At 39.3% G+C, this 26,679-nt stretch overlaps 4 protein-coding genes and 2 non-coding genes across 9 annotated transcripts; 3 read left to right on the top strand and 3 right to left on the bottom strand.

The window, feature by feature from the left end:
• The first annotated feature begins 31 nt into the window (after positions 1-31).
• LOC125473962 (FK506-binding protein 3-like) lies at positions 32-5,865 on the top strand. Of its 4 annotated transcripts, none has more exons than XM_048577388.1 (5): positions 32-1,362; positions 1,484-1,648; positions 1,761-1,836; positions 4,857-4,919; positions 5,148-5,865. In XM_048577388.1, the coding sequence occupies exons 2-5, from the start codon at positions 1,511-1,513 to the stop codon at positions 5,240-5,242; spliced, it is 372 nt and encodes a 123-aa protein (XP_048433345.1). In that variant the 5' UTR covers positions 32-1,362; positions 1,484-1,510; the 3' UTR covers positions 5,243-5,865. The 4 variants fall into 4 exon arrangements, with proteins under 4 accessions (XP_048433345.1, XP_048433339.1, XP_048433332.1 ...); XM_048577382.1 differs by having other exon boundaries at positions 32-1,384; XM_048577375.1 differs by having other exon boundaries at positions 32-1,648.
• A 1,398-nt stretch (positions 5,866-7,263) lies between these two features.
• Positions 7,264-10,472, bottom strand: LOC125473954 (tubulin beta chain-like). Its single transcript, XM_048577358.1, has 3 exons — positions 9,850-10,472; positions 8,294-8,563; positions 7,264-8,215 (listed from the first exon to the last, which is right to left on the bottom strand). Exons 1-3 carry the CDS (start codon positions 10,247-10,249, stop codon positions 7,536-7,538), a joined length of 1,350 nt encoding a protein of 449 aa, XP_048433315.1. The 5' UTR covers positions 10,250-10,472; the 3' UTR covers positions 7,264-7,535.
• A 736-nt stretch (positions 10,473-11,208) lies between these two features.
• LOC103927765 (BRISC and BRCA1-A complex member 2) lies at positions 11,209-14,387 on the bottom strand. The gene is given in 14 exon segments (XM_009336714.3): positions 11,209-11,464; positions 11,546-11,643; positions 11,829-11,894; positions 12,226-12,279; positions 12,358-12,447; positions 12,532-12,580; positions 12,702-12,832; positions 12,951-13,049; positions 13,182-13,217; positions 13,389-13,433; positions 13,435-13,480; positions 13,594-13,786; positions 13,870-13,960; positions 14,230-14,387. Coding segments are annotated over 14 exon segments (1,143 nt in total). The 5' UTR covers positions 14,308-14,387; the 3' UTR covers positions 11,209-11,397.
• Positions 14,388-14,705: 318 nt separating this feature from the next.
• LOC125480240 lies at positions 14,706-14,795 on the top strand. The gene has a single exon (XR_007260628.1). It is a non-coding gene; the product is annotated as a small nucleolar RNA Z161/Z228 (small nucleolar RNA).
• A 254-nt stretch (positions 14,796-15,049) lies between these two features.
• Positions 15,050-15,142, top strand: LOC125480243. Its single transcript, XR_007260629.1, has one exon. It is a non-coding gene; the product is annotated as a small nucleolar RNA Z162 (small nucleolar RNA).
• Positions 15,143-15,619: 477 nt separating this feature from the next.
• On the bottom strand, positions 15,620-22,864 carry LOC103927759 (putative E3 ubiquitin-protein ligase LIN-1). Its single transcript, XM_048577357.1, is given in 18 exon segments — positions 15,620-16,003; positions 16,100-16,495; positions 16,588-16,698; positions 16,774-16,896; positions 16,998-17,129; positions 17,267-17,386; positions 17,472-17,596; positions 17,675-17,984; positions 18,082-18,339; positions 18,446-18,590; positions 18,750-19,377; positions 19,380-20,038; positions 20,121-20,206; positions 20,338-20,498; positions 20,501-20,678; positions 20,777-20,834; positions 20,952-21,972; positions 22,589-22,864. Coding segments are annotated over 17 exon segments (4,449 nt in total). The 5' UTR covers positions 21,893-21,972; positions 22,589-22,864; the 3' UTR covers positions 15,620-15,985.
• Positions 22,865-26,679: the final 3,815 nt, after the last annotated feature.

Genomic DNA, 26,679 nt, shown 5'->3' with positions numbered 1-26,679 from the left:
CTAGTTTTTGATGATTTCTAGGGTTTTGGGGTGGGGTCTCAATTAGGAGGTTTGCAGTCGTGAGTTGTGTCGCCTTTGTGCCTTGGCCATAAATTCTCGGTTGCAGAATCTAATCCCCAACCGAGTCTCACCGACCTTTGTTCGTCCCTATCTTTTTTGGACACTTACCCCACCGAGTCGTGGGGGTGGGGGGATATTGATGCTAAAATGTTTAATTTTCCAAAATATTACTTATGCATACATAAAACAGGGATAAAAGAAAGAATATATGCTTCTTCGTTGATTGCAAATCTTCACGGTCAGGGAAGGTTTGGACATGATGTAACCGTTTCTAAGTGACTTTTGCTTGTAAAATTGTTTTTTTGGTATAAATACATGCATAATGTTTTCAGAAAGCACCTTCAAGAAGCACTTGAGCTTTTAATAAAATTTCTTGTTTATGTAAAATAGTTGAATGTCACACATTTTTTTAGCCTATTAGTCTATCACATAATTTTTTTTTATTTTTTTATTTCTAATCATCAAATCAAATAAGTAAGATTAACATATATGTGTGTGAGATACTTGAGCTCATAAACACACGGAAACACACACTAATTCCACCTAACGAAAACCGGCTATGCCTAAAGTTGGGCCTATTGTAGGTGGCTCTCTAACACAGTGGTAAAGAGGAGTGTTGCCTTTGCACCACGGTATGAGTTTGAACCCCATCGGCTCCCTAATTTAATGCCTAATCTAACAAAATATATCGTTTGACCTAAAAAAAAAAAAAAGTTGGGCCTATTGGGTCTTGTTGGACTTAAGTTATTGGGCTTAATTTAGGCCAGGTTAAGTTGGGCTAAATGGATACTACGGCCCGTTATCTTAAGAAGCCGGATTTTCCTCTTTCAGTAAATGTTTCCCGAAACGTTTCAAACCGCGAAAAACCCACGAAAGGAGTGGAATTTTTTTGGACCTTTTTTGAATATCGAAATTCACAGCCTCGCTTTTCACTCCCTCCGATTTTTTTCCTGCGATTTTTCCTCCAAAACCCTTTGTTTCTCACACTCTGAAAATTTTGAGAGATGCCGCCAAGGGACGCGACGCCCGCGAAGCCGCAGAGGGAGGTGAAAGCGGAAGAAGACGACGACGATGAGAAGAGCTTGGGTTTGATTGCGTTGGAGCGCAAGAAGAAGCAACCAACAAAAAGCAATGGCAATGCGAATGGAATGGCGAGATCTGAGGTCAGAGAAGCCGCTAAGGTGAAGATGGACCAAGATTCCGATAAGCCCACGAAGGCGAAGCCCAAACAAGAACCCAGAGTGAAGAAGGAGGAGAACGGCGGCGTGAGCGACGAGGAATTGGGTTTGAAGCCGAAAAAGAGTTCGATTCGAGGCCCGAAAGGGTTCTTTATTTATTTATTTATTTTTCAAATTTGGGTTTTGTTTGAGAGAAATACTGAATTTTACTGTTTTACTGACGAATGCGGGTTATTTGGATGAAGGAAATCAAGAACAACAAGGTGAAAAAAATGGACGAGGAGGAGGAGGAGGAGGAGGAGGAGAAGGGGAGGAAGAGGAAGGCTCCGGAGGCTGCGACTGAGGAGAAGAAGAAAAGGGAGAAGAAGGTGTATGATTTACCTGGTCAGAAGAAGGACCCTCCCGAGAAGGTTCACTAACAACTGCCTTTTTTTTTTTTTTTTTCATCTCTTATTTCTTTAATTTCGATTTAGAAATGTTGCTTTGAAATTCTTTGGGTGATTGTTTTGTTGTATTTTGAAGTTCAGAAGGACCCACTTAGGCAATTTTATGAGTCGCTTCACCAGCAAATTCTCAGTAGCGAAATCGCGCAGTTTTGGTGAGTCTTTGCTTCCCCATCTCTTTAATTGTAGCACTCTTTTTGCTCGCTGAGTTGGGTTCCGATAATTGGATTTGCTTTAACAATTATTACTGGGTTTACTGCATACTGTTTGTGCTGCCTTATACTTCTCATTCCATCAGGAAATAGAATTTGTTTTGGAGTGTGTTAAGTGTCATAGCTTGTTATGTAGTCTCCGCTATGCTGCTTGCCTGGCCATTGCAGCATGCACTGAAGTGCTGACTTTGAAGCATCAGAAAGCATGTCTGATCAAGTACCCAATTTGGTGAACTTGGAATACAAGTAATGAAACATATCATTGCTTTCTGCAGCTAGATCACGTATACCGTATGCCTGCCATTCAACCATGTCCTTATTGTTTGGCATATATGGGAATCAATAAATCTTTGTTTTGGTGGATGCTGCATTAGGGCACTTTAGGTTTTGTTATAGCTTGCAATTGACAGTTTGAAACCTGCCTTTTTGGTTGATGTCTGAGTGGTGGTTGTACTTGTCAAATACATATTCCAGATTCATGGTTTTAGAACCAGTTTTGCTTGTTTCCAATCTATAGGTTGCGGATGACTTAGATTGGTTGTTTGCAACCTGAAAGGACGGATTCGTAATGGAAAAGCTTGGCCATTGGGTCATGTAGAATGAGCCTAACCATCCACCCTATCCTCCCTTGCCTGTAAATAGGGCACTCCTCCTTCATTTCCTTCCCATTTGCTAATGTGAAGCGCTTGAGCAGCTTCTTCCCAAACTGGGGGTAAGATTCCTCCCAGATCCTGCAATGGTGGGAGTCTTGTCCACTCACCCTTTTGATTATTCGCAGTGCTACAACTTCAGAAATAGAAACTAGAAACCGACCAAGTATAATTATACCTAGATTGCTTCCGTAAAAGCATGGATTTCAAATTTTCAATGTGAATTCAGGATGATGGAGCATGGTTTGCTACCCAAACAAGAGGCAGAGGAAAGTGTTTGAGAAGAAGCAGAAGACGAGTTAGCTGCAAAAGCTCAATTCTCCAATGAAATCTTCTGTAAAGACGAGCACAAAGTCAGTTACTGTTAAGAAGAACACACCATCACCCACAGCAGTTTCAAATAAGAAGCCGCCAACACTGGTCTCCAAAGACGCATCAAAGCAGTCCAAGAAGCGGAAGACTGAAGATAGCAGCTCGAATGACGACTTTATGGTGGCCAGTAGAAATAGAATAGCAAAGAGGAAGAAACATGCAGCTTAGTTAAACCAATCACAGCCTTGGGCATTTGTTCTGATTGCCTATTATTCGGCATTTGGATGTAATCAACTTTTCATTGTAGTGAGTCTTAAGGACGCATTGCATGAAGGAAGGTGAACAAAATTGGTTTCGAGTTTAACTTTTCGTCCACAATTGGAGAAGAACCTTTTATACTGCCAATTTATTGTAGCAAATTCAAAGACAGTTTATAATGCTTAAAACAGATGACTAAAACCAGTTGGTGGCTTTACCACACCAATTCATATCTATCTGGGTGATAAGAAGACTTATAGAGGCATTTTAACCTTCTCTTGGTCATCATCATTTGATTCACCAACGCCATGTCACTCGCAAAGGCATTTCAATCTCCTCTAATCAGTATCGTGTGATTCACACGCGTTAGGAATCGAATTCAGGACGTGTCGTGTGGAATACGGCTTGGAATTCGTTTTCAACTACTGGACCACTATATGGTGGTTGATCTTAATTTTAATTAATTTTTGTAAAGTTGATTATATGAACAAATCTAATTTTAAATATGAAGTTCTATGAATCCGAAACGAGTAATTTTGAACAAAAATTTCTACTCATTATTTGAATAGTCGAGTGTTATTCATGCAAAATTACAAAAAGATCCTGTGCATGTGGCCGCGCGACACGTTGTCCAACGTGGATTACGAGACATTCTACCCTCAATTGACTAGGAATTTTCTTGCATATTCCTTCTTAGCAAAATAACTAACCCGGAAAACAGAAAGTAAGAAAAACCAAAAGGATGAACGAAAACTCTCTCTCTCTCCTCCCTCTCTCTCTCCTCAGTCCTCACTCCAGTGCTTCACACGTTCTTATTAAAAATTAATAAAAAATTACAAAGACTATAAACCCTAGGGGCTCGGCCTCAGTGTCCTTCTATTCAACACGTGTCGCTCTCTCCTACCTCCTCAAGGATTATTTTCTCTCGCGTTCTATATAAAACACACAGAAAAAATACCCGTCCTCCAAGCAACTCACTCTCTCTGCTTTCTCTGTCAACCCTCTCGTCCAATTCTCTCGCTTCCTTCAACGCCGCCGCAGCCGCCGTCGTCCGCCCTGCTTCCTACGCATATATATACGTGCTTTTGGCCAGAAAGCCTGCAGTATTGCTGCAAAATCTTCAATTGTATAGAGAGAAAGTGAAAGGCAATGGAACAGAGAGAAACACTAACAATGGAACAAAGGCTCCTCCTCTTCCCTGTTTTCCGAACGCCAGCGACGGCGAGATAGAGGTGGCGAATATCCTGATTCATCTTCCTCACATGATCTCCGAATTGGAGACTCCGCTTCCAATTCCACTCGAGCTCATCTGGGGATGCAAGGGAAAGAGATCTGTACTCGCCCTGAAGAACGACGGACTGCGCTTCCACTCTGCGTCGTCTGATTGGACCTGATTTTTTGTGTTCACTGCAACTCTGGGCTTCTCTGGCTCGCCGGCCTTTGGCGGCCAAGGCTCCGCCGCCGCCCCCCGTCCCTAATGCAGTCAAGGAGGAGACTTCCAGCCCTGATACGCCGCTGTGCTTCGAGCCCAGTGAATCTGACGAGAAGCAGCCTGACCACTTGAGTAGTAAACTCTTTAGTCAAAAAAGGGTATTTCTTTGTTTCTCTGATATGGGTTTTGATTATCTATCTGGCTATTCTGACAACTGGGTTCTCTCTCCTTTTTTTCTTTCAATTTACGGATTAAATATTTTAATTTATTTACTATTATTTACTGTTTTCTGATATATTTTGGTTCTGCAGAAGAGAGAGGACTGGATTGCAATTGTGGACGAATTGACTTCGAAGGAAAAATGGCGATATCAAGTGAGTATTTTTCTAATTTTTTAGTTTTTGGTTCTTTTGCAGCAATTTCTCTGCCTTTTTCTCATATTTAGGCGTTAGCCAGATTATCCTTTTTCTTTTTCAATTTATTTATGTAATTTCGCTTTTTAATAATTTGAGCACGAGCTTGAGAATGTGAAGCGTTTCTTTGACAAGATGAATAGCCTTAACTTGGAGTTTAAACAGCTAACGAAATTTAGCCATAAACAGGAACAGGAGACCCATGTGGATACGGATCCAAGTTCGAAACCAGCCGCGCAATTAAGCCAACTGACTCAACTCACATATGTAACTTCGGCTCCTGAGGCCCCAAAACAAGAGCCTTACCAACTTCCTCATCAAGTGCAAATGCCAATAATGCAAATTCATGCCCCCAGTGTGATTCTTTATCAACGTCAACTGCAGCAGCTGATCATGGATCAGACGGCTAAGACTCAAAGAAGAGAGATCAATGCGGGCCCACACGGTGGTCACATTAACCTTGTTTTAGGGATGCAAACGTGTTGAACTCCTCCCAGCCGTTTGATCTTAGCTTGGTTAACAAGAATATGATTAGAAAAAGGGCAGCTGAGGCAAGGCAGAAGAGACTCGAAATCTGCAGGGTCAAGAAACCTCGCTTCCATTCCAGATGACGTGGCTTTGGCTCATGTTATTTTTCATTGTTTACCCCCAATAATTTTTACTTACTTGGGGTGTAATTTTTATCCAAACAAAAGGTTTGTTGAGGTTTTAGCAATTATTAAGGTAACAGTTTTTTGTCACGGTTTTAGCATATATAATAGTATTATTGACATATTGTATCTAATTGGTTACCTATAATTCCATATTATAATACAAGAGAAGCTTGTAATGAAATTTTGGTCTTTGGGATTTACATTTGTGTTGGTGTTTGATTGATGTATTGTTCAATTTACGATTCATTTGATAACTATTTTTGTTTGTAACAAAAGATGCATAAGTCACTATATGTTTTGATTGAGGGAAGTTCGTTTAGCAGAAGTTGAACACGAAACAAGGTGCACGTAATTTTGAGCCTTTTTTATTCCTTATGCTTGTGTGTAATAAACATTTTACTGTGTTAATGTTGTATACTTTTAAATTTTAACCACTTGAGCTATAAATCTCTTTATCAATTATGTAGCGTTAAAGTTTACCAAGCCGATGCTAATCTTAACAAACAAATAAAATTAAAAAGTATGCATCGATGGTGCTACACGAAACGCTCCATTATACGGATCATGTCGTATGCCGAAGAATGATAGAGTTATCGCATACAGTAACAAGATGGAGCAGGCCTTAAGTTTGGGCCGTTACAGAGAAAATAGCCCAAAAGGAAGATGGCCCAATGGGAATTCTAAGTTGGCAAGAGAATCTCGGCCGTAGATGACGAAGAGTACACTCGTACCCGAATGAAACCCTACTTGTGTTCCTATATAAGTAATAGTTATTCTCCGAGATAAGAAGGCCTCAGCTGCCTCCTCCTCCTCCTCTGCTGGGAAATATGCAGAGTCAAATACTATTATATTATCTCTCTCTCTCTCTCTCTCTCTCTCTCTCTCTCTCTCATATATAATTGTGTGTATTTTTGTGTATAATTTCGTAAATCAAGATAGAATTAAATTTTGATGCAAGTGACGAGAATTATTAACTGGTACGAGAAGCTTGCAATTTTATTTGTGCAGGCGATGTTGCACCTCATACTTCCATGACTCTGATGCATCTAAATCATCTGTGTTTTCCTTCTCCTTTTTTCTTTTTCTTTGGTTTTTTTTTAATTGTTTTCTTTTACAATACCAATTAGATTTTCGTGAAATTTTTTTGTATTATCCTGAAATTCCACCGGCATAATCTGAAATTCGTTCGGGTTGGGAAAAAATCTGAAATTCCATTGGTTAATTAATTAGAGTTTCACAATTTTTATTCCCCAATTGTTAAAGAGTTTTTCAACCCAAATTTACTTGTTTGAGGTTCATTTTAACCAAAAATCATACTTTTACACTGGTACTATTTATTTTGTTCTTATTATTAAAACTTAAAATTTTGTTCTTATCATTAAAACTCAAAATTTTCAAGATATTTTCATTAGTTTTTTTTTTTATACAAATCACCAATCTATTTTAAAGAAACTAATTATGCCCATTTCTATCTATCAATCTCGGAATCCCCGTCAAAGTGGAGCGAAAATTGAGTTTGAATCCCAACCTTAATGCAATCCGGAAAAAGGTGCGATCAAAATTGAGTTTCGGCATTGCAAAAAATCTATGAACTTCCATGGTTGCATCCCAAACTTAATGCAATTTGGAAAAAATAGTCAACGATTGGAAGCTGATGCGAAAATGACAATTTTATTCCGTACTTGGAAAAGAACAATCACACAATATCATCTTACAAGGTGATTTACTAACAGTAACTTAATCCAGCAAGGTGATAATCTTGCGTGATTAGCCGAGACAACAATCCACAAGCAAAGACAAAAAAAAACGATAAAACCAAAAACACAGATTTTACCATTTAAGTAGACAAGCAAGTAATAAAGGATACCCCTTCCATGTCAAACATCTCTTTCTTCCGGTCCTGATTTGTGATTGCCGGCATGTTCTAGTCCTCGTAATTCTCTTCGGCACCTTCCTCCTCGTACTCGCCCTCATCCTCCACGGTTGCATCTTGGTATTGCTGGTACTCCGCAACCAAATCATTCATGTTGCTCTCTGCTTCGGTGAACTCCATCTCGTCCATGCCTTCACCGGTGTACCAATGCAAAAAGGCCTTGCGCCGGAACATGGCTGTGAACTGCTCGCTCACTCTCCTGAACATCTCCTGGATTGATGTAGAGTTACCAACAAAGGTAGATGCCATTTTCAAACCCCTGGGAGGAATATCGCACACGCTTGACTTCACGTTGTGAGGGATCCACTCAACGAAGTAGGACGAGTTCTTGTTCTGCACATTGATCATCTGTTCGTCCACCTCTTTGGTGCTCATCTTCCCCCTGAACATAGCTGAGGCTGTCAGGTAACGTCCGTGACGAGGGTCAGCGGCGCACATCATGTTCTTGGCATCCCACATTTGCTGAGTCAGCTCCGGCACAGTGAGGGAGATATACTGTTGAGATCCACGAGAGGTGAGAGGGGCAAACCCGACCATGAAGAAGTGAAGACGTGGAAATGGAATGAGATTCACGGCCAGCTTCCGGAGGTCCGAGTTCAACTGTCCAGGGAACCTTAGGCAGCATGTTACACCGCTCATGGTTGCGGATATCAAATGGTTCAGGTCACCAACTGCAAACCAGAGATAAAATTAAGTAGAATTAGAACCGGTGCTATAATAATTGTACAAAGAATTAGATTGTCACTCACAGCTTGGGGTGCTGAGCTTTAGGGTCCTGAAGCAAATGTCATAAAGTGCTTCGTTATCAAGAACCATGCATTCATCTGCGTTCTCAACCAGCTGGTGCACCGAAAGAGTGGCATTGTATGGTTCCACAACGGTGTCTGAGACCTTTGGTGAAGGGAAAACGGAGAAGGTGAGCATCATCCTGTCAGGGTATTCCTCTCTAATCTTTGATATCAGAAGGGTTCCCATTCCAGAACCAGTTCCTCCTCCAAGAGAGTGGCACACCTGAAAACCTGGCCCGTACAAAAAGACGATGTCAATCAGCATATCGATAACAAAAATGGAAATGGGTAAGTGAGATTTCAAGTTTTTACAGGAACAAGGATCCAATACGAACACATCCTCACACTAACAAATCAGTTATACAATCATACGAGGCCCTATAAGCCAAACTAAAAATGGTTGAAAAAAGCTCTTACTGCCATCTTAGAATATAAGCTAAATGTTCCACTGTAAATACAAATCAGTAATCCTCAAACAATTAAGCATGTTACAGAAAAGGGCTAAGAAAGTTTCTTCTTGCCATCTCAGATTTACTGCAACAGTTAATTTGCTTAAAGAACCGATACAATGTCGGTGTGGTGATATATTGACGGTTGGGAAATCACAATCATATCAAATTCAAAGAAAGCAATCAGATTTGCTAATTTACATGTAAATTAGCAAAAAGACAGATCAAACATCAAAGACCACTTTCTTGATCTGTTTATCCACTGAAGACCAAAAAACTGGGGGGACCACAAGCAAGTCAGCCGTATAAAGACAAATTATATAAATGGAAAATGAAAAATTATAATAAAAGTTTTTATTTGTCCATAGTAGATCGTTATTTTTATACTAGAGAAAATTCGATTAAACCATACAATGAACAACTTAATTTGATATTAAATTATAATAGAAGTTTTAGATAAATTTAGCATAAAGAATATCGTTTTTATAAAAAATAATATAATATGTGCGAGACACAGTACAGTTGCCCACATGGCAATGCTGGGAAGCTGACGATGAATATATCAGATCAACAAAGAAACAAAAAGTACAGGACAAGATTAGAAATTAGAATCGTTTTATCTTAGATCCTCTGCCAAGGATAAGCAATGCGGAATAAAAATTACATTGACTGCCACGGTCAAGTGGTTGAAATTGTAATCAAGTTTACTGAGCAACTATATAATTTTGGAATTCGATTGAAGTTTTGGATGAAGGATCTGACAATCCTAGCTTTGTAATTAGGTAATGTTAAATATGTAATTAACAACTCATTCAAATAGCTAATGAAAACTGTAATCAACTGAAATTTCAAGCATCAATGTTTATAATCTCGCAGAAAATCAATTCCGATTCAGAAGCATTTTGAAGTCAGATTATCAATCTTTAACGACGAACTCATAGAGCTACAGAAAACAGAAACCAACTGAATAATCAATCAAGCAACAATATATTCAATATAGCAGAAATTCAAATCCAATTCAGAAGCATTTCATTTTATAATTCATGTCGAAATTAAAAGAAAAACTACCTTGAAGGCAATCACAATTCTCGGCCTCCTTGCGAACAACATCGAGAACGGAATCGATCAACTCAGCACCTTCGGTATAGTGTCCTTTCGCCCAATTGTTGCCGGCGCCGGACTGGCCGAAGACGAAGTTGTCAGGGCGGAAGATCTGGCCGAAGGGACCGGATCGGATGCTGTCCATGGTACCGGGCTCAAGATCCATGAGGACGGCGCGGGGGACGTACCTACCGCCGGAGGCCTCATTGTAGTAGACGTTGATCCTCTCGAGCTGGAGATCGGAGCCGGCGTCTCCGCGGTACCTTCCGGTAGGGTCAACGCCGTGCTCGTCGCAGATGACCTCCCAGAACTTGGAGCCGATCTGGTTGCCGCATTGGCCTCCCTGGATGTGCAGGATCTCTCTCATTGTCGCGACGGAGGTGCCGGAAATGAAGCGAGATCGGCTGCGCTTTTACGGTTTTGGGAGGATTGACGAGAGGAGGGAGAGAGGCAGATTATGAAGGAGAAGGGGAGGAGAGAGAGGGAGGGAGGTTGGGAAGGTAATAATAGCCGGTGGGATATTTTTTTAGCCAATTAGCATGTTGGTTGCCGTGTGTGTGACAGCCAGACCGAGAGAGTACGGACAAACAAACTACCATCTCTCTCTTCTTTCTCTCTCCTCTTTCTCTGTTGCTCTGGCCGGCATGGATGCGCACGTTAATTCGGGGATCCCACCCGCCCGCCAGAAAGTTTCCCGCGGGAAACAGTGTTAGAATTTAACCGTTGATCATAAGATTTAGTCCGTTGATTTCCCTTTTACTTTCATCGACTCTGTTTGGCTGGACCAGAAATTTCCCGAAAATTGTGTGATGCACCGATGTATTGCATACATTGTGATGTTAAATCGTATATTTGTCAAAAGAAAAAAACAATCGTATAATCCGTCACGTAGTTTAAACGTCTATTTAAATGATGTATGACATACAATGGTACATTGTAAAAAAGCTCAAAAGAGTGTTGAGTTCAAGCAACTTGTTTTGATTCCGTTCCCGTTCCGATGCTTTATTTGATCCCCTTTAATCACTGTTGATCCCTTTAATTCGTTCGATTTGACCATCGAAAATTGAAGGACATATATGAAAGGTGAAAAAAAAGTGCGAATAGAGCCATCCTTGGAGAAACTGCTCAAACGGCTGAATTATTGTCAGTAGGCATTGACAATCGGACAAATACTAATAATGTTTTAATTAAATAAAGTAATTGTGAATCTGAAAATCCATGTGTTGGAATTGGGATCCAAATCCAATTTCAATTGATACCCAATTCAGATCCTGATAAAAATATTTTAGCAATTTGATGCATTTGGAGTCAGACTAGATCTTGATCTGTGATGGCAAAGATTACTAGATTAGAATAATCATCGCTCCATTCCTCAGTTACTAACACAAGTGACTTTTTCCATCCACGCTGATACCCATGAATCAAAAGAGTTCAAAGACATTACAAAAATTTACACAATTCGATTGGTAACGGTGACAAGGATACCGAACATTAACTGCGGCAATCTATGACACCCTAGTGCTGCGGTGGAGGCTCATTGCAGTGCTTCTTGAAGTTCACAGCCTCGTCCGTCAAATAGTCGCTGAAAAACGATTCCCATCAGTGACATGTTAAAACGCAAAAGTGGTGAATGAGCGTGATGACAATTTACAAAGGAACTCACCAAATTCGCTCGGCCATATGATGTACTTCCCATCTAGGGCTCCAAGGAAATTCAGTTAGAGGAAGTGACTTGATTGGCACACCTTGGAGGTTGAAATGCTACATCATTCCACAAATATATCCCCATCAATTAATGAGTTTTGAATAGAAAACATATATACCAAGAACAATAATTGAACAAACTGCACATGTACAGCAGCTGATATACGTGATTAACTAGCTACATATATACGGTTAAGTATTGCTGTAATCATTAATTCATAAATTTGCATAATTATCCTTGCCTGTGAACTCTGAAGCATCAAACCCGGCTTTTGCTTTGGAAACTGAGTTGAAATTGAAACATGAACCTATACAAAACAAGACAATCAGAAGCTTGGTCACTTGAAAAGGGAAGATTAACTAGAGTGCAGTACCAACTGTAGAGATAAAACAATTGAAAATAGAACAAAAGTACCACCAGATAACGCGCAATAACAAAATAGATTGGAAAACTCTCGTTATTTACAACATTAAACAACACTGAACCCACGTGAATTACTGCTAGATAAGTCAAATGCTTATAAGAAAGGTAGAAACAAAATAGTATAGATTAAGCGAGTTCTTAATCAATGGCCGAGCACATGCTTTAGCTTAAAGGAATATTCCATACAAAGATGATACAGTGATGATCATATATACCAGAAAAGTAAAAACTCCAGAAGCGGTAAGGAATGTTGCCTTTCTGCATAAGACCTGCCCAATTAGATATGAACAATTAGTCTTAAAGTTTCAAGAACTTTGCAAAGAGAATTACATGCCTAGGATGCCTACCGAATCAGCTTCCACTGGTCTTCCAAACTGCAGAGCTAATGCCTCAATAAAGCGCCTCCTAACATCAACCAAGGAGACTGCCTCCAAAACCTTAATAACAAGACAAAATATACTTACAAATATGAAATATTTTGTACTTAAAAGTACCAAAATATAAACTCAAATCCAGCTGACCTGCTTCTCAAGAGATTCTTCAAGATGCGGAAGGTATTCAGCCATGCACCTTTCGAGAGTACGAAAAAAAAAAAAAAAATGAAACCGAAACCCATAATGAACCAATACTAGTAAAGTATAGATGACTTAAGCATTTCTAATTTATAGGACAGAACATATAACTGACATACATCCCATTCAACCACGGACGGAGTTTGACTTCATCAATGGAAAATAGAGTCTTCAACTCTGAGGTCGACACTAGTTTCAATCGAGGAGCTGAAGGAGTGGAAACATATTTTTTCTCAACAGGATATATAACCTGCACTACCGAGAATTCACATCATTGAATACAACGTACTGGGAAGAAAAGTAAAAATTGGGGAAAAATGGGTTCAAACTTGGGGGTGGGGGAAGACAGAGAAAAAGAGATAATCAACCTGCAAGTATATCTTTTGTTGATGTCTCCAGGGGTATGCAGGCACCATCTTATTTATGTTCATGTCTAATAGAGGAACAGCAAATTTAACCTCCTCTGGCTACGCTAAAATTCAGAGGCATAAGGACCACATTTATAATCAGAAGCTACACAGGCAAGTTCTAGTCAACACTGGTCATTCCATAGAATCAATAACAACAGTCAAACATGTTTTTTGCTGAATCGTTAATACCTTGTCAACTCCGGAACTCATCTGCATCTCAATGCCCTGAAGCAAAACATAACGAGTTAAAAGTTAAAAAAAAAATTTCATAATGTCATAATTAAACTAGATACTGATGAAAATGTTCCTCCTAGTTCATCCCTCACACCCAAACTGACGTCTAGTAATATACATAGTGTTTTTTATTCAAATTTCTCACGGTTGTTTGAAGCATACCTCACGTGCAACAATTGTGCTAATTTCAAACTTCAACCTGTCATCAGTCAACTTCTGCAACACGCTTCTTCTGGTAGGACATGTACTGATCCCTTTAAATTGGAACACACAGTATTTCATCGACAACCAAGAGAGTAGTTAGCTACATTATTCCTAAAAGAAACACAAAACTATAAAGAAAATGTATAATCAAAAAATCCATCACCTTAGTTCTTGAATGAGAAGCATTAGCTGTGTGGGGTCTCTGCTATTCCAATCACTCAAACACTTCATGTGAAACTTTGAGTCCACTTCTCCCTCATCGGGCGAGACAAGAAACTGCTGAAATTTCTCATCATCAGGTCCGAAGATAACATCCGGTGCAGAGAATGGAGACTCCGAATCAAATATAAGATCCCCTACAACAAATCAAAACCCATACTCTTAGCAATTGAAAACAATCAGTAGTACATGAAACTGCTTATTACAACAATCCACTCACATTTGATAACGTCTAGACAGTAGGAAATGACTAGGGTGAACCGGTCGAGAAATCCGGGGTAGTACTTACTGCCAGACCACTTGTTCTCAATCTGCAATGCCAAATCGATCACGTAAAATGTCCTAAAAAAATCCTTTTACAAAAACCCTAGATTGTACGACAGCTCAGAGAATTCGGCATATTATATAGCAAATAAAAATCCAAGAACCTAGATTGTCAGGATTCCGAGAAAATGCCTCAGCGAACCACTTCCGCCGGGACGAATGAAATGAAATTTTCGAGTTTTTAATTTTCTCCGGAATTCGTTTTCTTTGCAAAATTGGAAATGAAGCGAAGACGTTGGGTTTACGAGGGTACTACCTTGACGACGAGAGGGAAGTGAGTGAGGAGGTAGTTGAGCTGGGCGGCGACGAGCGGCGGAACACTCTCCGACGACATGGTGGTCGCAGAGCGAAGAGACTGAGAAATTGATCTGGTGGAAGTGAAATTCGTCACCTCAACTGAATCCGGAAGTAGGAGAGACCTAAAACGGCAGCGTCCAGCATTAACCCGCGCCTTCGGCCCAAGAAATTGTCACGTAAGTGGGCTTGGTCCGGTAGTTTGTGTTTGAGGCCTATATCAAGGTCAGAATTGTGAGTCCAGATCCAAATAAAAGGGCAAAACCGGCAAGACGAAAGTATGAAAACCCTAATAAAGTCTCAGTCCGCGTTCTTTTAATCGTAACGCCACGGCCTCCGCTTCTCCATCCGAAAACTCCACAGCCTCTCTCGTCTTCTCCCCGATTCTGTTATTCTTTCTTTTATTTAATTAGTAGTCAGTTGTGCAAGATTAGAATGAAATCAGATGATGAATTTGGATTAATCATCTCACGACGGTCGTCTGAGACTTAGTGTCGAAGCTGAAACGATCCTTTGCTTCTGATGGTTTCCTAATTTTTTTTTTTTTTTAAATTTTCTTCTTATTTTTGTTTAAATTCGTCTTGTTTTTTACTTGGATTTTATTGATTTGGGTATGGGATGGAGCATGGTGAGGAAGATGTTGTATTTGTCGATTAATTTTCGTGATTGGAATTGCACAACCTCCTACTCGTTCCGAATGCTTACCTAACCGGCCATTGCTTTTGTTTGTGAAGTTAATATTTAGATTTATTTTATTTTTTGTTATTTATTTTCTTAATTGAAGAGGCACAGTGAGGAGAAATTATAGTAGTGGTATTTATGAGATTCATAAATCAATGACAAAAAATTTTAGTCCTTTTCATTCTGAGTGCCTTGATTATTTTGTTTTTTATTTATTTTAAAATTTTTAATAAGCAAATTTTAGTTTTGCTATATTTTAGGGTAAATTGTAGTAATATTCAACTAAAAATTCATTACCATTAGTTTTCCAATTCATCAAAATGTATAGATATGATCATTTTTATCAACTTCGTCAAAATGAGTTTACATTGAAAGGATCATTGCTATAATTGAAGTTTTTTATCTCATCAAAATGTGTAACTATACTTCTTTTCGTGAACTTTATCAGAATTTTGTCAAAATGAATTACATTAGAATGATCGTTGTTACAATTGGATTAAAATTGTTAGATTAAAGTTGAGAGATTATTGCTCTAATTGGGTTAAAGTTGAGATGCCCATTTGTTTAGATGTATTAAAGTTAAGGCACCATAATTGCATGTTTTGGTAAGTTGAAGAACCAGGTATGAATTTGCAAAGTAAAAATGCGAAGGTGTTCAAAGTAAAACAGAGTACGTGAATACACTGAGAAATTCTGTAAGAAAATGCGAAGGTGTTCAAAGTAAAACAGAGTACGTGAATACACTGAGAAATTCTGTAAGAAAATCTGTTAATTCCAACCACAACACATCCCAGCTTCCTCCTCCCGCCGCACCATCAAAATATTGGAAAATGCCACTTTGATAAAAGATAAAAGGTACAAAAAGTGGTATAATATAAATTTACTGATGGCACTCGTTTTTCCTATATGTTCAGCCTGATTTTATATTGAACCCTGATGTAGCATCTTCAGCAAGGAACATGTGGAAGATGATTCATCACCAGTTTCATATCAATGAGCCTGGAGTCGAATTTACATGTATAATTATGCTCGTCTTGCTAGTCTAGTGCCCAAACCTGCAAAATAACAAGCAAAAACACTGGATTAAGATGAAACTCAGCATTTTTGTTTATCTGAAAGCGCTCGGGTACATCATAGTTTCCATCTCTAACCTGAATTCTGCCATCTGATGAACCCGCATACAGCATTCCTCCATCCATATCTGCTGCCAAGGATGTAATCTTGGCGTGTCCTCCGTTAACCATTCTGAACGAAGCAATTCGTGCGAACCTTTCCTTCAACCAAACCTCAATCGTCCCACACTTGCTGGCCGTGAATATCAAGTCGTTGCTGATGGTTATTCGTTGGATGTCAAGCCCGGTTGTGAACGATCCTACTACTGCCTTGTTGGGAAGCGAGAATATCTTTCCGGCTGAGGCATCTACTGATGAACCGCCAGCATATAGAATGCCGTCATGGATATGGAGGGAGTAGATGACCTGTTTGCCAAGCAGCTTTCTTGTGCCAGAGTAGAATGTGCTTGATGTGTATTTGCCCAAATCAACCTCCTGCCATATTTGATCAAATTTATTGAAATGGTTGATTATTTAGAACGCGAAGAGAACGTCCTTCACAGAGCCAATAGCATGTTTTGATTTACCTGGATGCTGTAGCCAGAGCAACCACAGTACAAACTAGTCCCGGCAATGGCAAGGCTCCTTACGTATTTGTTGAAGTTTATGTGCTTTTGAACTCCAGACCACTCGTACACCTGCACAAATATAACCATAAAAGAAGGAACCTTTTTCTTCTGGACTATGTCACAATTGTTAAGGGCTGCACTTACCTTAACTCCGGTGCCCTGAGAAACGAAGCACGCCATTTTACCATTCGCTACCAACTCATAAACTGCGTCCTTCACATCATGAACTTGGAGACAATGAATCTCTTCGGCTTTAATCGCCCATATCTGTAGACGAGAACACGTTTATAGATAATCCAGTCCTGAACCTTAAACTGTAAAGAACGGATGTTAATGAGAACTATTTTCACGAGTTATAGATGGCTTACTCGAATTGTTTTGTCTAAAGAACCGCTGTATAATTTGTCACCTGTAGGTAAAATATAGAGGCATGTAACAGCCTTTGCGTGCTCACGAACTTCTTGAATCAATCGTGGCACCTTCTTCCCTGCATCCCATACCTAAAAGGAAGACATTATTAGTCTCAGCTTCTGTTTGGCAAATCTTTCTGTATTCAACTCCGCTTAATACAATTTGTGTATAGAGCCTCGATTTTAGGCTTAAGTATCAAATGCAAGAGTTCTGGTTTGGCCTACACCTTTATAGTCCCATCCGAATGGCTGCTTAAAATGCGACCTTTCAGATGAAGCAAAGACAGAACCTCCCCATTCGTGGATGATTCCAATTCAAGCGCTTCAGAACAACTCCACAGCTCTGTCTACATTGCAAAATATCAAGAGTAAGTCAGTAATCTTTACATTTGAATCACTTCAAGTTGATATTATGCTCCCCAACCCACTTACTATATCAATGGATGACAAGTTCATCAACGCTTTCATTATGTCGTTTGCCACGAATGCATACTTCTTGAGCTTTCTCAAGGTTTTGTAGAAGGGTTTAGCATACACTCTTAGTGCTTCAAGTGCAGCTGCAATTGGCAAGTTTGAAAAGGTTAACTTCTATTCATTTGCGTACCATAACAGAACGTTTTCAGCACCAAATTTACCTGGATCGTTGACAAAAGATTTCAAGGCAAGAGTTGCCAAAATCTTCTCCTCCATATTATTCGACGACTGGAGAACATTCATGAATTCGTCAAGCAAGGCCTTGCAAGCGCCACTTTTCACGCCAGTATCAGGAAGTATAGAGAGCATGTGTGTTAGCCATGTAGCAATGACAAGACATGACTTTGCCATCTCTAATGAATTACTCTTGAGACATTCTTCCAAAGCTTTAAAAATCGACCCCTTTTCGTGGTTGCAAAGTACGAAAGCGACCCTTTTCTGCCAAGAGGCTACAGCTTTCTCTTCTTCGTCCTGTTTAGGAGCATTAAAAGATCAGGGATTCAGGATTCACAGCAACTTATGTGGTATAAACTGTGAAAATAACGAAAAACACCGAAAAAAGGCACACCATTGTTTCCATGAAATCATTGTCGTGTTTCCTCAGCCGCTCTGCCTTCATCAAAGCATTGTAAGGTTGATCAAACCCTGCAGTCTTGAGTAACCAGGCTTCAGTATACGAATCCCCTGAGGGAGTCACTCGTCCAGTAAGAGATAACAAGGCATCCAGAGCCATCATTTGAGAATTAGAGAAGTCTTTCCGCCGCATCGCTTCAATTAATGCCTCAATTGCATCTTCCCTGTAAATGCTCATCTTCCACGGCTCAACCTGGAAAATCGAACCGTAAACTATGTTTAGGTCGCCTATTGAGTGTATACCAGAAAGCTTGACTTGCAAGTTAACGAATAAAATTGAAGTCAAGAACAAAGGAAACCAGAAGATCAAGCTGAAGAAGAAGAGAAGCGATTGTAGGTTGCTGCTCCATCGGCGCCATTTGGAGATACACAAGAAAAGTGTGCATCGTACTGAACGCTCCTTCATCTTTAATCATGTGCAGGATCTGACCGCTCAATGTTCTCCTGCCCATAAGAAGAATGTAAATGTTATTGTCAACCTTCGAAAGATAGTACTGTCAAAGTTGTATTTAATTTGGTCAGGTTTCCGATGTGAGACTTTTACATTCTTACATTCTTCAACAAGTACAGTGCAACTCAGAGAGAAGTGAAGAAAAACCGTACCTGTTCAACTGAACCAGCTCGGAAAGAAATTCTACACATATGCCTCGCACGCAATCATTTCCGGCATGAAACAATTCGAGAACAGGAGACAGATCGATTCTATTTGCTATCAAGTTCCTGCAACTTTTTTCAGCTTGCATACAACATAATAATATTGAAACAATCGACCTAGTCCCTTCTGCTCTATCCAAACACCTTACTAGTCCAGGAATCCCGTTTGCAGATATAACACTCAACGCGTTAATCGATCTGCTGTTTTCGTCTCCTCCAATCAAGATTTGCTCAATAATTGCCAATGCAGCATCTTTAGGCTCCATCACCAACTGAAGATCATCCAGTTCCTCAGTTTTGCTTAGAATTATCTGGACAAGGGAGGGTATGAGATCATGTACTGAAAGCTGAGCAAATGCCGGCCTCAACTGGTAAATAAGAACAGCAGCCTCAGCTAGTCCATTCTTTAGCAGAGTAGCGAGGCAATCAAGGTCAGAATCTACACTCGTAAGAGTTTCTCCAACACTTTCTTCTGAAAATATTAGCTCTGAGAGGATGTAAATTGATGATCTGAGGACTTCTCGGCTCAGGGAAGCTGAAAGTATTTCGATGAATCCGTTGACAGTTGTCAGTTCGATAAGTAAGAGTGCACTGCGGGATCAGCCTTTGAGTCCTTCCATAGTCTGGCTATTGACAGCACGGCTGCCTCACATTCTTGTAAGTTCTCTGAAGTGCATAGACATGAAACATGAGGTTTCAAACTGCTGATAATTGTCTCGACTGCAGCTTGAGATATCACACTTGTTGGTGATGTAGCAACCGTTACTCGCATGAATCTTTTGTTCCGTTGGATGATATTGGTATAATCATCGGCATTCCTGTGACCTAGGAAACTAGGTGTTCTCTGTGAAGTGGCTGTTGCTGAATGAGTTTCTTTTGCAGAGGAGGGGTCGAATGACATTTTTGGTGATTCAGAGTACGGAGACTCTTGAGCAAGTTCAGGATGCTCTTCTTTCCAAGATGTTATTAGTCTTTTCAGAACATAGTTCGTTTTTGGCAGTGTAGAAGTCGCAATGGGTTGCCTTGTAATGGGGCATGTCGTGTTTCCTCGTTTGAGCCATTCTTGGATTGCTTTTCTTTCGTATGTCTGGCCTGTTTCGAGGGTAACTGGATCACCGAAAATCTGGCCAGTGATAGGGCAAACAAAATCCTTAGGCGGTCTTGATTTATGTGTCAGTCTATCGGAATATGGGATTGAACTGCAACTGTGGCTTCCTTCATCATTTTCGTTACGTGAACTGCAAAATTAGAAGAAAGTTAAATAAATAAAAAAACCGAAATAGGGGATGCTTTTAGTAGATCTAAACATGAAAACTTTACCTATCTTTCGACTTTTGGCCATTCACATGATCCGAAATATCACTTCCTGTCCAGCTGTAAGTTTTCCAGCAACTTTCCGGAGTCTTCTAACCAAATACAACACACATTTTCAGTTAAAATCCAGCAATTCAACTTTGTATAGTAATAGAACATATAAAAAATGCTTGACAAGTAAACATCTTGGATTAATTAGTAGGTGTAGGGTTTGTGTCATTACTATCACTTCGCAATCAGAGTCTGCTGAACTGATGCTGAAATCATTACTAATGACTGGAGATGCAGGCAAAGAGGTTGTAATAGCTGAATCCGTCATGCGAGTGGACAATAAGCGCAATACAGAAGTGGCTTCGTTTTTAGACTGCACACTGTCTGGCTTGTAGATAAAATCTTTGGAGAAGTTTTAGGCGATTGAAAAGGAGAAAAGATTGAAGGAGTGTGTATTCGACTCTTTCTTACAGATGGCTGTACATTTTCCACACTTTCCTTTTCATCCAAAGCCACATTAGCATCGTTAGCCTCGTAATCTGATTCGTCTTCATTTTCCTCAGGGATGCCTTCCTGGAATAATGCACCAGATAAATTCATACATTTCAGAAAGCATAACATTTGAAAACAAAAGCTGCTTCCTAATATTGCAAATGAACTTTCGGGTTTACCTGAGGATCCCATCTAGCAGACTCCAATTTCAGTACGGATGCAGAAGTTAAATTCATTCTGTTTTGACGAAACATGAAAATGGTACACAATTATTAGAGTTCTAAATAAATCAAGTGTTCGAATTCTAAATTCTCGTCGTTTTTATTCATCACAGACTAATAACTATTTCCTCACCTGCTTGTTTCTCTTGTGCTATCTTTAGACTTGAGGACGGGAGAAAAACCGGCACTCTTGGGCAAGATAGGACCAAACTTTACAAAATCAGGAATTGAGTGGCTGACCTCATGCAACGGAGTCATTGGTGCCTCTGCGATTGGCAGCATTGGAACCACCTTTTTACTTGAGGTTGTTGAATCAGTGTTCATGCAATCCTTAAAGTACTTTGCGTAAAGGCGCGTGTTCTCATCCAACGATTCTCCATAAAGTTGCTCCAGCTTTTGCAACTTCTCACCCTGATCAGGCCTCATCGAACAGACCACCGACTCGTTAAAAAGATGATCAAGATCAGCTGTAAAAGACAGATCGGCAGAATCAGGGATTACTTCCATCACAAGTTTGTGCCTCTGCTCCGAATACCACCCTATAATCGAGCTCATGTGTGGAAGAAACAGATTTTTCCATAGCTCTGGAGCAAAATCTATCCTCGAGAAGAAGGGGTCAACTATAAACATCTCAATCACATGGAGAACCGCGAGTTGGATATTGTTGCGCAATTTCGAAAGGTATGCTAGGTTGAGGTGTGCCCAAGCAGATAGATAATAATTGGGGACTCCAGCAGTTCTCTGCTCACAATTCAACATAGCACAAACTTGCAACATTTTTTCAGCATGATCAAGTCTTGCAAGCTTAGTCTCCATGTTTGAAGTTCCGATAGCTTCTTCGAGGGATTCAATACCCCAGTCCAGATTTGCCAGCACTGCTTGATCAGAGTATCGAACCTCAGTATCTCTGTCACAACTTCCATCTTGTGCTGCCAATCTCTCAGCACATTGTTCCCTGTGTTGGGCTCTTTGGTCCTTGTTGATCAGCTGATCCCGGATAAATCCATCAACTGTGGTCGTTAAGATCCTAACAATGTCCTGTTGGTCCATTGCAAATCCATAGTTTCTCGCCATATTTGACTTATGGAGATGATACTATCTCATCAAATTATATACCTCATCATCTCATTGCAATTCGGTGTTCCGTTCGTCTGCTGAGAAAAAAATACATGAATCTTCAATAACAAAATCAAAACTCAAATCAAACACAAGTCCACTAGTAATCTAGTAGAGCTGATCAACCATTTCTGACTCTGAAACAAAACCTAAAGTTCGACCTCACCGGCTTTTAACAAGCTCACGCAATCATTAGAATCGAAATGATTTATGCACTTCCGTTTTCTCCTTCTGCACCCTCCCTTTGTATAAGTCCCTGATTACAGCTAGAAAAAAGAGACAAGTGCAGAAGAAGAAAAAGGAGTGCAGAAATCGTTTTCCTAATCAGAAAAGAAAGCATCAACCCGAGGAAATCATGTAAAACCATCCAACATACATGTTCATAATTATGTTCTTGTATTTGATCACAAAATCATCAAATGTATGACCAGATCATAACTCAGACATCTATAACAACTCCATGCACGTCACATACATATATACATACATATATACATACATACATGCATACATATACCCTATATATATATCATTCGAGAAACTCAATCTTCTTGTTGCTAAAAGGAGAACGAAAAAGAAATTCAGTCGTTTCTCTTAAAAAAATGTAAGAACCAATGAAAAGAAAAGAAGATTGGGTTCTGGAAAAATGGTTACCTTATTGAAGAAGTTAGGTAGCCTCAGAAGTGGAGTTGGTGATTATTTTGTGATTCATTTCCAGAAAATCCTCATTAGAAAAATGATCACGTTTTCTTCAAGCAAACTCAGTCAGAGAGAGAGGGGGAGAGGGAGAGGGAGAGGGAGAGAGAGCCGGCTGGTGGTGGTTCTTATGCTGGAAGACTGGTAGGCTGGTAGCAGCTGTGCCGGCAGAGGGAGGCTGGTGCTCAAGTGATGATCAAAGCAAACCGTGGACTGAGCATTAAACTAGTATTAATTATGCTAATCACTGTTTCTGTCGTAATTAATAATTGATTAAGATTTTGAGTAGTCGTATGCAATGACACCATTGACAAGAGAGCATTTCGCCCTTTTGGCTTAATCATTGGACGCGCGTGAATAATATCCATGCTCTCTCTGTCTATACCAAGCCAGACACTCATTCACTGACCAAATCAAAGCCTTCAAACTGTTACTGCAAATTAACAAACATTTTAAATTTTTTATGTTGAAAGGTACTGGAAAGTGCTTCTCCATAAAGAATTTTTAACCTAGAAGCACTGTTAAGTTTTACCAAATCCAACGTAATCAGAAGTATAACTTGACCGATTATATTTACACATTTAGTATTGCTTTAGAAAAAGCACTTGAATATAATTCCGAAAAATATACCTACTAAAAAGCGTTTGTATAACTCGTAAACTTTTTATTTTTTATTTTTGCAAAACTAGTTGGAAATGCATTTTGTTTACTCATTCTAAAAGCAATCTCAAACAACTCTAATGATAATTACTCTGTTCCTAAAAATAGAAAACATGAAAAAATAGCAAAGATGACTAAAATATACCGGTACTAGTCTGCGAGGCAGTTGTTGGACTTGGACTTACGTGGTTGACGTTAGGCTCATAGGGTCCAATATTAAACGTCCTTTTCACTTCGCTTCCCGCGCTCCGTTCCTACCCAATATTTGCCAAGTATAACTGGATTATTTGTACCTTCTAGTTTGTTTGCCGTTTGGCGAAAATGATCACAACACGTGTCAGATCTCAACGGTCTTGATCTAACGATATTCCTAAAGCTCCAGTCCGATGTAGTTTAGCTTGTTAACCACAAAACGGTCTTGATGACATAACTCCTTGTTAGAGGTGATATATGAGTTTGTTCACCGTCAATTATTTTGGTCATTTTATGAAAAAATTATGTTAAATAAGGACCAAAATGATAAAAGTACTCTCAATTTAACAAGTAATGGCAAAAATGATTTGACAAAAATTCAAGATATTCTTGTCATTTTATTTTTATTTAACGAAGATTTTCACAAAATAACAAAAATAATTTATAGTGGACAAACTCAGGGGCATTTCTATCGAGTTCCAACTCTTAAGAACCAAAGTGAGAAGTTATGTCAATCTCATGGATCGTTTTGGCTAAAAAGCTTATCAAGAATTGAGCACGCTTCCACTTTTACTCCATAATTTTCATAAGGTTGGGGCAATTGACAACATTGGCCTTTAGGAAAATAATAGAGCCATTTGCATAAAAGAAAGCATAGGATCTCCGCAATAATCAAGCATACAATCACCATAAATCTTTGCAATCTGTTAGTATATATACATTTATTTGTCAATTCTCGAGTCTAGTAGTATGAGTTTGTAACTAAACAAACTTATTAAAATGATTGATTGTGTGAGGAGGTTGAGCTTAGCTTTAGACCAACGGAGCATCCTACTCACCATGAATAGGTAGCAAAGAAACATTTCTGAGCTGATTTACTACTAACAAGTTTTCAAGTGGCGTAAACTATAAAGTATGCTGCAAGAATAGTATGACCCACAAAGATACCTTCAGAGCCCGAGGATCTTGAGGATCCTCCAATCACATTTATTTATCGTACATCGTGCGGTCAGAAATAATTCTAAATTTTTTTATTTAAAATTGAATATTAACAATACCCGATAAAAACTGATCCCATGATATACGATGAAATAATGTGATTTAAGGATTCCCGAGATCTTCACAAAGAAGATCAGGTCATGATCCTCTCTCCCTTCAGAGAACCTCTACCAAGTCGGCAAAAAATAGTCATACCACCAGGGACACCGAGGTTGACCTGATGCCCGAAGATTGCGTCAATAATCCACAGCCATAAACCTTTGTATCGCACTTCAAGTTGGCTCGGATCTTCCTCACCTCTTGACCACCGAACATTAATACCTGTTTAGAGAGATTGTTAGAAGCTCATACCTCCCAAATCTCACGATTTCATATTCATATTAGATATCATAAACACTTGTCACAATGTCATGGTGCCTCGTTCAGACTGGCAATATACAACTGCGCAAGTATCCGATGATCTGCCTTCTCAAACTGTATGGAGAAATTCTTTGGTGGTCCATGAAATTTGGAAATTTGCCTCCTCCATCACTTCGCTATAAATAGCCAACTTTCCTTCGAAGTAGGACATTTCTAAGTTTCTCCTTACTTTGCCTCCACTCTACCAAAATCCCTCCACTATACCGTACCATCGAAATATTCAAGTCAAATTATTGGATTCTTAATTCCAACTAACACATATTGCAATCATTAATTTTGTTGAAACTACATGTAGGAACTTAAAATATAAGAGAATCTACAAGACTAAATGTTCGGTGATGGGTGTGTATTTGTGCACATCGAGATGCATTGTTCTGGTAGAGGCAATAGCAGCGGATTTCTCAATTTTGTATTTTTTCTGTCTTTGGGCCTTAGCTGTTTGGTTGGGTTCTTGTTGGTTTGTCTAGTTAGCTCTTTTTTGGCTTGTTTATGTTTCTCGTTTATGGGTCTTTTGCTTGTAATTTTTTTTCTTCGTAACTAATAATAATTGCCTTGACATCAAATTTAAAAAAAAAAGAAGAAAAAAAGGTTAATTACTTGGTCTCAGTATTGAACACTCAAAAAAATTAAAAAAAAATTAAAAAAAGAAAGAGAAATGTACTCCATGGAGCACCAATCAAATTGCGACAAATGTCGATAGCCTAAATATTGTAATATATTATGGAAACGTAAACGCAAGGCAAGTATGCAGGCATAAACAAGAAGCCGAAACATGTCCAAATCTCGATTCAAACTTCAAACTTCAAAACCAACTTGTAGTCCAACATTGCAATTAGCATCTTTTAAAAAGGGTACATCTTTTCCGTCTGTCTTCATGTTTTTGGCACTTTTTATAATTAAATCCTTCTTAATCATCAAATCGTTGACAAATCAAACTTTGCCTTTAAAATAATTTAAGGTGAATTGATATTTAAGTCACCATAATATTTCAATTTTAGGTTCAAGAAATTGTCAAATTTGTCTTCACAACCCAACATTTTTTGTAAAGACGTCTACAAAACAGTAAAAAAATCTACTACACATAATTTTAAAAGTCTTAATGTGTGATTTTTTCAAACCATCTTGATACTCATTCAAAGTGATGCATTGCACAAGGTGATATATTTAGGGGAGGATAGTCGGTAGTGTTGCCTGACTATGTCTTTTTCCCAGCGAATAAGATTGCATAGAGTCACGTAGAACTACAGGAAGTCACTATTTCTGTAAAAAAAATGTCTTATGGGTGATGTGTTCTTCCACCTCCACAAACGTTTTGTTTTTACGAGTTTAATTTTCTTTGATTGTGACATGTTTATTTGACATGATTGAGGGAAGTACGGAATTGAAGAACATTTTGCATGATTCCGTCAATTCCGTCAAAATTTGTTAAAAGGTCTCCTACGTGGCTTGAGCGGAGCCCACTAAGTTGATGACATGTTGGCCACCTGTCTACCCTGATGCCACCTCATCCCCCTCCCCCAAAAGAGCCCAGCCACTTTCTTGGCGACGGTGTCGATGCCTTCCTCTGCCCACGCAAGAGGCAAAACCCAGACACATGTCTCGTAAAACCTCTGTCAATTACTAAAGCCGTAAATAAACGCGGTCGCGGAGTAAAAGAGGTAAATTGAGAAAGATGGCAATGACACGTCAGCCAAGACAGAGGAAAAAGACCCAGACAGACAAAGTAGGCGGGGACTTTGACATTTCCCTCCAGCGGGCAATCACGCATCCATTCATTC

This window comes from the organism of the source record quoted next, unplaced genomic scaffold (genome assembly GCF_019419815.1).
Source record: "Pyrus x bretschneideri cultivar Hongxiangsu unplaced genomic scaffold, Pyrus_bretschneideri_v1 Contig1, whole genome shotgun sequence".
In the NCBI taxonomy this organism is placed as follows: Eukaryota; Viridiplantae; Streptophyta; class Magnoliopsida; order Rosales; family Rosaceae; genus Pyrus; species Pyrus x bretschneideri.
This window is presented reverse-complemented; position numbering and strand designations above follow the sequence as displayed.